This window comes from Myotis davidii, unplaced genomic scaffold, assembly GCF_000327345.1.
Source record: "Myotis davidii unplaced genomic scaffold, ASM32734v1 scaffold591, whole genome shotgun sequence".
NCBI lineage: Eukaryota > Metazoa > Chordata > Mammalia > Chiroptera > Vespertilionidae > Myotis > Myotis davidii.
The window spans coordinates 2,032,861-2,045,742 of NW_006284340.1; the positions used below are offsets into that span (position 1 = coordinate 2,032,861).

At 37.2% G+C, this 12,882-nt stretch overlaps 1 protein-coding gene across 1 annotated transcript in view; it reads right to left on the reverse strand.

The window, feature by feature from the left end:
• LOC102767153 (tudor domain-containing protein 5) overlaps positions 1-12,882 on the reverse strand; it is a 31,436-nt gene that overhangs the window by 1,982 nt on the left and 16,572 nt on the right. The window contains exons 6-10 of the mRNA XM_015570195.1: positions 12,387-12,587; positions 11,745-11,900; positions 7,129-7,308; positions 6,184-6,324; positions 4,638-4,848 (exon numbers count right to left, since the gene is read on the reverse strand). Coding sequence (XP_015425681.1) covers positions 4,638-4,848; positions 6,184-6,324; positions 7,129-7,308; positions 11,745-11,900; positions 12,387-12,587 — 889 coding nt within the window. The remainder of the gene's footprint in view (positions 1-4,637; positions 4,849-6,183; positions 6,325-7,128; positions 7,309-11,744; positions 11,901-12,386; positions 12,588-12,882) is intronic.

Sequence of the window (12,882 nt, forward strand, 5' to 3'; positions counted from 1 at the left end):
AAGGGTCCCAGGTTTGATTCCGGCCACAGGCATATGCCCAGGTTGCGGGCTTGATCCCTGGTGGGGGCATGCAGAAGGCAGCCAATCAATGATTCTCTCTCATCATTGATGTTTCTATCTCTCTCTCCCCCTCCCTTCCTCACTGAAATCAATAAAGATATATTTTTAAAAATAATAATAATTTTAAAAATCAGAGAAAATAGCAGGTATAATCCAGTATTTTATTCACTTCTGCATCTTTAGCACTAGCTACAGTAGTAGCATGTGGTATATGTTCCATACATTTTGATTAATTAATTATATTCAAGATTTGACATGTTATTCTAAAAAGTAAAACTGCAATCATTAAAACTATAATTGATGCCCACAAGAGAGGAAAAAGATGGTGTGTTCTAATGCAATAATGCGGTTTGACAGGAGGTCTTCGGTGAGCTCAGGTTTCCAAAAGTATAAAAATATCAAAGCAGGGTCACGTGATCAAAAATTTAAAAGAGCAGCAAAACTGTTTCCAGACATGATGTTAATTTAACAAGGATTGAAAAACAAACTTCCTGCTTTAAGCAACTGGAAAACTGAACAAAATATAGGAAAAAACAGCTTTCAGACCTGAACAACAAATGTGCAGGACAGAGATCCCAAAGAGGAGGTGAGAAAACAAAGTGAGCCCAGTAAGTGCCTCAGCTCACTGGAGATGGCCTCCAGGCTGCAGTACAGGAGGAAGAATCCAAACTGAGGCTGGAGGTCTTACTGGGCTCAGAAGACGAGTCTGGAATTTGGGAGGAAAGTATCAGAGATGGAGAGAGAAGCAGCTGGCAGTCTACGAGAGGTCCCTTTGAGTCTTGGGCCAAGCAGTGATCTGACCATAACGTAAAATTAATAGTGTCTACCATCCAATAAAAAATTACCAGTTATGCAAAGAAGCAGAAAAAATGGCCTGGTATCAGGAGAAAAATCAACCAATAGAGGCTGATTAAAAAAATGATAGAGATGCAAGAATGCAGAACTGATATATATGCTAGAATTGCAAGACAAGGGTATGACAATAGCTGTTATACGGAAATGCCAAGTTTTCAAGAAGGCGGAGGAAAATATGACTATGATGAGGAGAAAAATGGAAGATATAAAAAAGATCCAAACCAAACCTCTAGGGATGAAAAACATAGTCCCTCAGATGAAAAATATATTGAATGGGAAAAGAACATATAACACATGGAACAAGAAAAAGTTAGTACACTTGAAGACATAGTAATACAATCTATCCAAAATGAAACACAGAAAGGAAAGACTGGGGAAAAAGAAAGTGTATTAGTGAGCTATGGAACAATATCAAGTGATCTATCACATGTGTAATGTGAAAACGGAGTAAAAGAAGGGGGGAGGGTGATTGAAAAAACATTTAAAGAAGTAATGATTTAAATTCTTCCAAATGTAATGGAAACTATAAACTTACAGACCAAGAGGCTCAATGAACCCCAGACAGAAGAAATAGGAAGAGAACCACACCAAGGCACCTCAAAATCAGATTGCTGCAACCAGTAATGAGAGAAAATCTCAAAGCATCCAGAGAAAAGACCACATTACAGTAGTGTCCCCCCTTAACCATGAAGGATATGTCCCAAGAACTCCAGTGGATGCCTGAAACCACGAATAGTACCGAACACTATATATATGTATATGTATAATTATGATAAAGTTTGATTTATAAATTAGGCACATTAAGAGATCAACAAGAAATAATAAAATAGAATAATACTAACAATATACTATAATAAACGTTATGTGAATGTGGTGTGTGTATGTGTGTGTCTTCCTCTATCTCATAACGGATCTGATAACCCAGATGGCTACTAAGTGATTAAAGGGTGGTTAATGCATATAGTGTGACTATGCTGGAAAAGAGATGATTCATATCTTGGGCATGAAGAACCAGGATGGCATAGGATTTCATCATGCTACTCAGAACAACATGCAATTTAAAACTTATGAATTATCTCTGGATAACTGAAATCATAGAAAGCAAAACCACGAATAAGGGCGGACTATTATACAGAGGAACAAAAATAAGAACAACAGACTTCTTGTTAGAAACAGTGACAAGCAGAGTGACATCTTTTAATGCACTGAAAATTTGTCCACCTATAACTTTCTATCCAGAAAAATAATCTTAAAGAAATTAAGGAAAAATAAAGACTTTTTGTAATGTATGAAAGCTGAGAGAATACACCAGTAGCAGACCTGTACTACAAGAAAATTTAAAGTTTTTCAAGCAAAAAAAAAAGAAAAAGAAAAAGAAAAACGGATGGAAAGTTGGATTTACAACAGGCATTGGCAAACTACAGCCGGTGGGCCAACACCAGCCTATCACTTGTTTTTTTAAATAAAGTTTTATTGGAACACAGCTATGCTCATCCATTTGCATATTATCTATGGCTTCTTTGGGGCTATATTACAGAGGTGTGTATTTGCAACATAGTCCATATGGTCTATGGAAATATGGTCTATTTACTTTCTGGCTGTTTACAGAATAGGGTTGCTGTAAAAATCAGATTTCCTAATTTACACAATAAAATAGAGAACACTAGATATAACAGACAAATGAATGAACAAAAAAGAATTTTCTCATTTTTAATATTTTTAAAAAGAAAATTGACTGTAGCAAAAATAGTAAGAATGGAGTTTGAGACTTACAATATGTGAAGAAGTAAAATATATAACAATAGCTCAAAGGATGGGATGGGAAAAATGGAAGTATGCTATTATAACGTTTTCATACTATACACATGGTAACAGACACTGATCCTTATATCACACCATTTGCAAAAAAATCAATGAATTGGATCACAGACCTAAATGTAAGGTCTAAAATTATAGAACTTTTCTAAGAAAATATAAGAGAAAACCTTACTTGGGTTAGCAAAGATTTCTACATAGAATAAAAAAAACAACTCAAAACTTTAAAGAAAAATAAATTAACAAATCTGACTTCACCAAAATGAAAGCTTTTGTTCTTCCCAAGATGCTAATAAGGAAATTAAAAGGCAAGCCACAAACTGGGAGACAATATTTCCCATATTATGTTTGACAAAGGATTTATGTCTACAATAAAGAATATTTTACAAATCAAAAAGGAGATAGTCCAATAAAAATTAGCCAAGCCCTGGCTGGTGTTGCTCAGTGGTTGGAGTGCTAGAGAGCACACCAAAAGGTTTTGGGTTCGATTCCCAGTCAAAGGCACATGCCTGGGTTTCAGGTTTGCTCCCTGCCCCGATCAGGGTGCATGTGGGAGGCAACCAGTTGATGTGTCTCTCTCACATCCATGTTTCTGCTTCTCTTTCCCCTTCCTCCATCCCTTCCTCCCTCCCTCCCTCCCTTCCACTCTCTCTGAAAAGCAATGGAAAAATATCCTCATGTGAGGATTAACAACAACAACAAAAATTAGCCAATACTTGAACAGATAATCCACTAAATGAGATATAAGGATGGCACATAAGCACATGAAAAAATTGTCAAAATCATTGGCAAATGGGGAAATGTATATTAAAACCACAATAAGATACCACTACACACCTACTAAAATGGCAAAATTTAAAAAGATTGATGATATCATGTGTTGGCAAGGATGTGGAGCAATCACAACTTTCATACGTTGCTGGTATAAACACAAAAGGTACAGCGACTTTGGAAAACACTTGGCAGCTTTTAAAAAGAATGCAGTGACCATATGTAGTGGAATGGCGCAGCGCGTCCACTCTGAAATATGTACTAAAAAGAAATAAAAAACATTATATCTACACAAAGAGCTGTACGTGAATTTCACAGCTGCTTTATTCATAATGGCACAAACCCTGAAACAAACTAAATGGCTATCATCTGGGGAAGAGATAAACAACCTGTAGTATATCCAACACACTTGGTTACTACTCAGCGATAAACAGAAACACACTTTGACACTAGTAACAACTTGAATGAATCTCTAAAACAGTGGTTCCCAACTGTGGCTGCACATTAGAATCATCTGGGAATCTTTAAAATTCTGGTTTCTGGGCTTCATTCTCCAGAAATCTGTATCTTTGTTACTAATGTTGTGGCCCCACCCCATAACAAAGAAACAGAATTTCTGGAGGACGAGGCCCAGAAATCAGGATTTTAAAAAGATTCCCAGGTGATTCTAATGTGCAGCCCCGGCTGAGAACCACTGCTCTAAAACATTTTGCTAAATGAAAGAAGTCACTTTCTTCTTCTTCACACATAAAAATTATAAACTTGATGAAATTCTAGAAAAGGAAAAGTAACATGCCAGAAGCCAGCAAGCAGGGGGCGGGAGTGACTGCACAGAAACATGACAAAACTTTCAGATTAATGTAAACATCCCACATCACAATTGTGGTGGCAGTTATGAGACTGTATACATTTGTCAAAATTCACAAAATTGTATAAACCGGAAAATTTTACTGTACGTAAACCTGACACCTCCCAAACTGCAGGAAGAAAAGAAGAGTGGCAAAGTGAAAGGGAACAACTGAGCCCAGCACTTGAGACAAATGCTAAAGTCAGCATTTTCCAATTCATGTTCTGGAAAAGATACTTTTTTTTTAGCAACGTGGTGAGTCACATTTGCCAGTTTTATGTAAACCTACCTGAACCAGAGTGTTTTTCTGGGGAGTCCACCATGGTGGGGGGGGAGTCGAGTGCTGCTGCAGAGAGCTGAGCCTGCTGTGGCTGCGTCTGGATGCTGTGCAGCTCGCCCGGGCTCCCTTCTGCTGACTGCTGTGACTGGATAAGAGAGATGTAGAACTCTTCCAACTTGGGCAATGGGGAAGAAGAGGAAGAACCTTCTGAATTTGGTTGCTGCAGAGTGGGGAAAAAGGAGGCAAAGCCATGGAAAGTAACTGTTACTATAATGGAAGGATTAAGCCTGTTTTGTTTCCTTACTTATAAATAAAAAATAAATATTTTTATATCATAAATTTTAAAAATCATTTTTAAGAATCTAGATACTTTCTGGAAAAAACAAGTCCACTAACTTAGTGACCATCAAAACATTCACTGAACACATTTTTGAGCAAACATGGCACCTACCAAGCACTGCCATACACAGCTACGGAAGAATGGGAGGAAACGAGAGGCAGTGCTAGGTTATTTGCAAATGTTTCTTCATTTCAACATCGCAGTGACCCTTTTTGGTTAGGTGTTATGTGTTTGTATTACAGAGAGCTAGAGTAAGTTATCCAATGTCAATCAATAAATGACAAGACAGAGATGTGAACTCAGTCCAGTGTGTGCTCTCTGTGCTCACCCACATCATTTTCCAGGAAGATGTGACCTAAGGAGCTCAGAGTCCTGTTGGGAAACGGTGTGTGCTGCAGCTAGCCATGAAGATGCATTAACTGCAACACAAAGCAATTCAATGGAGGGTTCCTCAGAAGAAGTGACACAATGGAATATTAAGAAAGCATGGCTTCCAGAAACACCAATCAGAAAGGATATATGCACCCCTATGTTCACAGCAGCACAATTCACCATAGCTAAGATTTGGAACAGCCCAAGTGCCCATCAGCAGATGAGTGGATTAAAAAACTGCGGTACATCTACACAATGGAATACTATGCCGCTATAACGGCAGTGGGGGCTTGCCCTCGGGGTGGGAGGGAGGGGGAGGTCAATGGGGGGGAAGGAGACATATGTAAAACTTCAGAAAAAAACAAACCATGTCTTAAGAGAAAAAGACGAATGTCCCAAAGAGAGACTGAATTTGGGCTAAGTGAATGGAGTACCAAATTTTCACATACAAAACCACAAATTGTCCTGCTGTTTTCAGGAAGCTCAAAACATAGTTGAGAAACAAATGTATTTTGTTCCAGGGTTAGTGCGCCTGCCAAACAACATGAAAGAAAACAGGCCTAAATAACAGGACAGATATAGAGCTTAAAATTTACAGCTAAGTTATAAAAAAATACCTGTTTACGTATCCCTAACATAGATGCTTAATCAATCTTTTAATTTGAGGCTCAGGATTTTCTTTTTAAGTATTAAGTTCACTGAACTTTTAAAATCAACATACATTGTATGTATATGTATTCTATAAAATGCTAAGGGAGGGATCATTAACCAGAATTTTACATTCTAAAATGAAAGCACTTTCCTCATGCAAACCTGTGAAAATAACATTCATTAGACATTCACCTTTTGAGTGCTGGTTGTCCCAGTATCTTTTTCCTGAGCACCCAGTCCTTGTTTTTGAGCTTCTACTTGCATTCCATTCACAAGGCCTAAAGGCTGACATGAATCATCATCCCATGTATCTTGTGTAGAAAAACACCAATCCTACAGAGAAAAAATTGCAACAATAAACTGAGAAATAGTGACACATGGCCCAAACAGAGGATAACTTGGGCAAAGTAAAGACAAGGAGTCAATGTATATTAAACAAGAAAAGGTACTGATTAATTTTCTGTATCAGTATGCCTTTTCCTCCTTTCATTATTGATTGACCCATACCCAGTATCCTGAATTCCTCTGAATACACAGATCTCATAAACACAAATGAGTTATTTGCAGTATTTTCCTCAATACTGTTTTCATGGCTAGATGATTTTTCATGATCATGTATTATTGAAATGGCATAAATTAGAAGCAACACCTTAACTGCAGATATTCTTTTTCATAACCGGTGGGAAATAAATGAAAATTTAAATATCTAGTTAGGACCAATATTAGCAAATGTTCTCTCACTGCTGACATCCAGAAGTTAAGACTAATTCAGCAAAAACAAAATTAGGGAAAACGGTTTACCTATAGACCCTAAGGCCCTGACCAGATGCCAATGATGAAACAAAAATCATGACTGAAAGGGCAGATAGGCACAATAAGCCCATGGTTTATTCATCCCTACTTCATTCTATCCCCCTTCCTACCATAACTAACTACCAGGACAGGGCATCAAAAGAAAGTCAATTTTATTGTATGCTGGGTTAAAAAAGAAACTGTGTGTAAAAGAAACTGTGTATTTTTTTAAATTATCTTCTGATAAATCATTTTGAAGTATGAATGGCTTTCTTGAGGTGTGAACAGTTGAGTTTACATGTGCTTTTTTCAATATGATTCACTTTGTTTTCTCAAGGATCTAACCTTCTCTGGCATTTCTTTACCGGACAGGTATGGCTTCTTTCCACCATGGCTGGAGGTACATAAGTGGGAGGCATCACTCTCTTTTCCCACTTTAGCTCGCAAAGGTAACCAGTTTTCATCCCAAACATCATCACCTATGGTCACTGACTCCAGGCATGGCATTCCAGTGGGGATCTCATCCTAGAAAGTATCAGAAGACAGAAAAGCTTTAATTTATAATTCCTATATGAGCACATTCTAAAATTTAGGTTTATAATTTTTCTGATTCCAGGTAAAGATGGCAGTTTGAATACACAATTTATTACTCTCTCCCTCCTGAAATATCACCAAAATAAAATAAAGAAATTTAAGGTATAAACTCATGGTCAAAGGGGACAAAAGAACAGAAAATATCATCTACATTCTGGATACAGGAAAGCAGACAAGTGACAGCTGATCAGCAGTCCTGAGACAGTGGAACCCTGAGCTTGCAGTGGAAAAACTAAGAATAAACCCAAATTTATACCACTGTTACCACGAAAGTGCAGGAATTGTCACACAAGGTGTTTTTTTAAAGTAAGGGGGTAATGTGGAAAAGAAACAAAAGCACTGGTTGAAAAATCTGAGTAAGAAGCAGTTAGATTCAAACAAAACTGAAACAGACTCATAGACACAGAGATCTGACTTGTGGTTGCCAGGTAGACTGGAGTGTGAAAAAGGTGAAGGGATTAAGATTACAAATTGGTATTTACGAAACAGTCGGGGATATAAAGTACAGCATAGGGAATATAGTCAATATTATTGCTATAACTATGTATGGTGCCAGGTGGCTACTGGAAATATCAGGGGTACCACTTTGAAAAGGATATGACTGTCTAACCCAGCGGTTCTCAACCTGTGAGTCGCAACCCCTTTGGGGGTTGAACGACACTTTCACAGGGGTCGCCTAAGGCCATCAGAAAACACATATATAATTACATATTGTTCTCGTGATTAATCACTGTGCTTTAATTATGTTCAATTTGTAACAATGAAATTGGGGGTCACCACAACATGAGGAATTATATTAAAGGGCCACGGCATTAGGAAGGTTGAGAACCACTGGTCTAACCATTATGCTGTACACCTGAAACAAATGCAAGACAATACTGAAAGTAAATTATGATTAAAAAATAAAAAATGCAAAAAAAAGCAGTAGTAGTTAGAGCACCAGATTCAAGGACTCCCATCTCAAGGACCCAGGAAGCTACAAGTCTTCCTCCCTCTGGAAGGCCAGCGGGTCTTCCCAAGAGTAAAACTGAGGATGAAGCACAAAACTATACATGTGTTAAAATCGACAGGACAGGGCATCGAAAGAAAGTCAATTTTATTGTATGTTGGGTTAAAAAGAAACATTAACACAAGAAAATAGAAGCTGTGCAGGGAAGGAAAAGTTGCTGTAACTAACTACTTGGCTGTGAACAGCATTTACAGAGTCATAACACTGATTTAAATATTGAATGGTGAGCTAACAGAAAGTTTGTTAACTGTATTGGTGAGATGGTGGGGGGAGGTAAAAAGGATATGGTTGTGTGTGGTCCATACATACAGAGTTAACTGAAATAAATGTGTGTGGTCCATATATACAGAGTTAACTGTTAATAAATAACATAAGCATGTTATGTAATGAAATAGAGGTAAATTCCAAAAGCAGCAGCTGAAAGAGATGAAAATGATTGCTCTGTGAAACAGGAAATGTAGGGGGAAGAGTTATGGGGGACTTGAAGCTGTGTGTTCATAAACATTTGACTAAAATAAATATGTCCTCCAAAAAAGTTACCAGAATTTTTTCCTGATGCGTTTTCCTAATACTGTTTCTCAACACTAGTTTCTAATCACTGCATAATTCTTGAACATTACTCAAAGCTACGGGGTCGTTTCGGACACACGAAAGCCAGATAAGGCCCTTTCTTTTTTGTGATCAAGACTATGTTGCTTCTACTTTGGTCGTGGTGACTGCTGAAGGGAGAATTTATAATTCATCTGTGGCAGATACTCTGACTGCACTGAAAGCAACAGTAAGGTTTAAAGAGCTATTTCACTCCAGACCCCTTCACTTATGGATTATTTGTATTACATTAATTACATTAAAAAAATCTTTCCTTCTACCTCATGTTCTTCCTTCAGATCCTTTAGCTTAGGGATAGAACACTTTGTATCTTCTTCATAGCTCTTATCTTGAGTTTTCAAAGAGCTGAATTCAGAATCCTTTAATGGCTTCTTTGACTCAAAGTCAATGATAGCCTTTCCATCATTAATATCTTGCTAGTAGATATGAAAGATAAATTATTATTTTTGTTAATCCACACCTGAGGATATTTTTCCCATTGCTTTTTGGAGAGAGTGGAAGGGAGGGCGGGAGAGGGGAGAGAGAGAAACATCAACGTGAGAGAGACACATTGACTGGTTGCCTGCTGCACGTACTCTGATGGGGCAGAGAGCAACACTCTAACCACTGAGCACACAAGTCAGGGTTATTTTATTTAATTTTTATACTAATGCTGTTTCCAAAAGCTATTCGGGGAGGGGAGGAATATTTTTATGTGGTTCACACAAATGCTACACTGTTTTCTAACTTTATTCATGACCCTTGGACTTCCCATCCTGCTAAACTATTTCAGGCCAATAAACATTTATTTAGTAGATATTATAAAATGTGTACAAGGTAGCTCTGTGAATTTAAAGATGAGTGCAATAGGCTCCAGCTCTAAAAGAACTCAAATATAGCAGGAAACACACAACTGGATAATCACAGTACAACCCATAGTGCAGATCCCTCTCAGTGCTAGAACTAAAATATTATCAGGGAAGGAGGATGTTTTAAGAAGATGAAATAAAGAATTTAACACAAACTGTTGGAATGCTTAAAAGAAGAGAGGGAATTACAGGGAACTTGGTGTATGTGTGTAGCATCAAAGAGTAATATGTTAAAATATAGGCTGGATGGAATAGGGAAATTTTAAGAATTCTCTCTTTTGCAGAAAAGATGGCTGTATTTCATTTCTAGGGCTGAACTATGATTATTTGAAGACATAAACAGAGTGACGATAGTATATTCTATGTATATTAAAGGTTGAATTCAATTCATTATTTAAGAATCAGGAAATATAATTGTTCTAATCAAGTAATAATGACTAAGAAAACTTCAGGCTTAAGAAAAGTCAAGCAAGCCCAATTAATTTTAACGTAAACTAGAAAGAAAAAAAGCACTTTATAGTGCTTTAAACATGCAGCAATAGCCCTAGCTGGTTTGGCTCAGTGGATAGACTCTATCCACTGAGTGTCAGCCTGTAGGCTGAAGGGTCTAGTCAAGGTCACCTGCCCGGGTTGTGGGCTTGATCCACAGTATGGGGCATGCAGAGGCAGCCAATCAATGATCCTCTCTCATCACTGATGTTTCTATCTCTCTTCCCTCTCCCTTCCTCTCTGAAATCAATAAAAATATATTTTAAAAAACATGCAGCAATAAACTTTCATACATATTTTTCAAAGTCAGTTAATCTCCCCAGTAGTCAAATTTGCTTTTTCTTTCTCTTTTTGCAATAACTAGTGTCTACTAAAAAATACAATCATAGCCTTAACTGGTTTGGCTCAGTGAATAGAGCGTCGACCTGTGGACTGAAGGGTCCCAGGTTTGATTCTGGTCAAGGGCATGTACCTTGGTTGCGGGCACATCCCCAGTAGGGGGTGTGCAAGAGGCAGCTGATGGATGTTTCTCATCAATGTTTCTAACTCTCTATCCTTATCCCTTCCTCTCTGTAAAAAATCAATAAAATATATTTTAAAAATACAATCATATTAATAATTTTAAAGTGACAGATGTAAAACATACTAATATTTTCATATTTTATTAAACGAAAATAAGTCTATTGTGTCTAGAAAACCACTTTTTTGGCGCTCCAATCTGAACACACCCTATATTCTTAGCCCAGTACTTGCTGTCAGGAGGAATATAAGGCTCAAAGGACATGTTTATTTGTTCACTGGTTGAAAATCATTTAAGTTCTTACTATGTGCTTCACTTATATGTAAAGGGGAGATATGAAGTACCAACCTGGTAAAGTGGTTTTAAAGATAAATTAACATGTGAGTACTTACAACAGTGCCTGCCACACAGTATGAGTTCAATAAATGTTGTTTTATGTTATTACTGCTACTGGAAAAATAATATTTGTATTGCTGTGGGTGGGAGCTGCAAAAAGGTTTACAGAGAAATGAAAACATAAGAACACCCGAAGAAGCAGCTGAGGAGTGTCAGCATTTGGGTTGGTGTAGGTGAAGTCACAATTGCACCAAGGCAGCAATGGAATTGAGTGCAGGAGAATTCGTGCAGGAGGAAGCATTACTGAAGCAAAGGCTGAAACCAGAAATTTATGAGAGGTATAGGTAACTGTCTCTCACTAGGTATTTCCTGGGTTTGGAAACCCTCAGTTTCCTTACCTATAAAATACAATTATTATAGTAACTACGTCACAGGGACTTTATGAAGGTTAATATATCATACTTCAAGTTCTGTATATAGTGTTTGGCATACAGTAAACACTAATTAAATGTTAACAATAAAAATAATTATAATCATATTTGCAAAAACCTATTACCGGCGTATATAAATCACTCTCTTTTGACTGTGGACTTATCTCTCGGTCTTCATTAAAATAGTGGTTCTGGGAAGGACAACCAAGTCCTGTCAAGCCATCCTCTGGCCCTTCACTGGATTTAGTGTATAAAGTTAAAGGATTGAGTTCGCTGAAACCCTAGGATAAAATAAAGAAGAAAGTGTTTAATTACTCAGAGAAAAGTGAAAAAGTTAGCACTTAATAATTTTCAATTGTTGTGGAAATGTATTATCTTCTAAAATTAATAGTTACAAATAATGAAAGTTTTTCCTAGTCAGAAAAATTCTCAACATCAATATTAATGGTAATGCAAACATGGATGTCAATAATTGCAAGATAAGAAAGTACTGTTCTTCTCTAAGTACACCTGAGAGAATTAAATACTTCAGGGTAAATTCTCAATTATTTAAAATACAAGTATTCATAGTCTAAAGGACAGGAAGCTAACTGCAGTTGTTTATGGTCATCTGAAAATGAAGAGAGTGCTCTGCATTGAGAAGGCAGGAATCTCACAGGTATCTAAGACTAGAGAATAAATCAAGTAACCTTCTGTATTAAATTCTCTTATAAATTCTCTCATACCTGTTGAGATTAAATAAAACAAATTACAAAATACTGCTCCACCTTAGAAGGGACATTTTCTCGGCATACAATAGCATGGCCCTCTGTTCTCAAGACATGATGGAAATAGACGTCTTCATTTGAGGATGTATCACACAAAAAAATGTTAAGGATCCCATCTATGTATTCATCTACTACCCCAACTAATGGCTTCAAACCACACAGCTTCTGGAACTGCAAAATGGCTCTGGATGTCCAACATTCCTGAAATAGAACCAAGATATGAAATTCACATGGTAAAATCAAACATGAATCACATATAGTGAACATATGCAAAAGTGAATTCCCAATGAACTAGAGGGTGTTTTTTTTTGTCTCAAAGAAATGTTTTTATTTCTTATTACATATGTCTCCTTTTTTTCCCCCCTTGACATTCTCCCGGACTCCCCTACCCCGCAGTGTCTTATGTCCATTGGTTATGCTTATATGCATGCATACAAGTCCTTCGGTTGATCTCTTACCCCCCTCCCTCTTCTCTCTTACCCCCAACCCTCCCCAG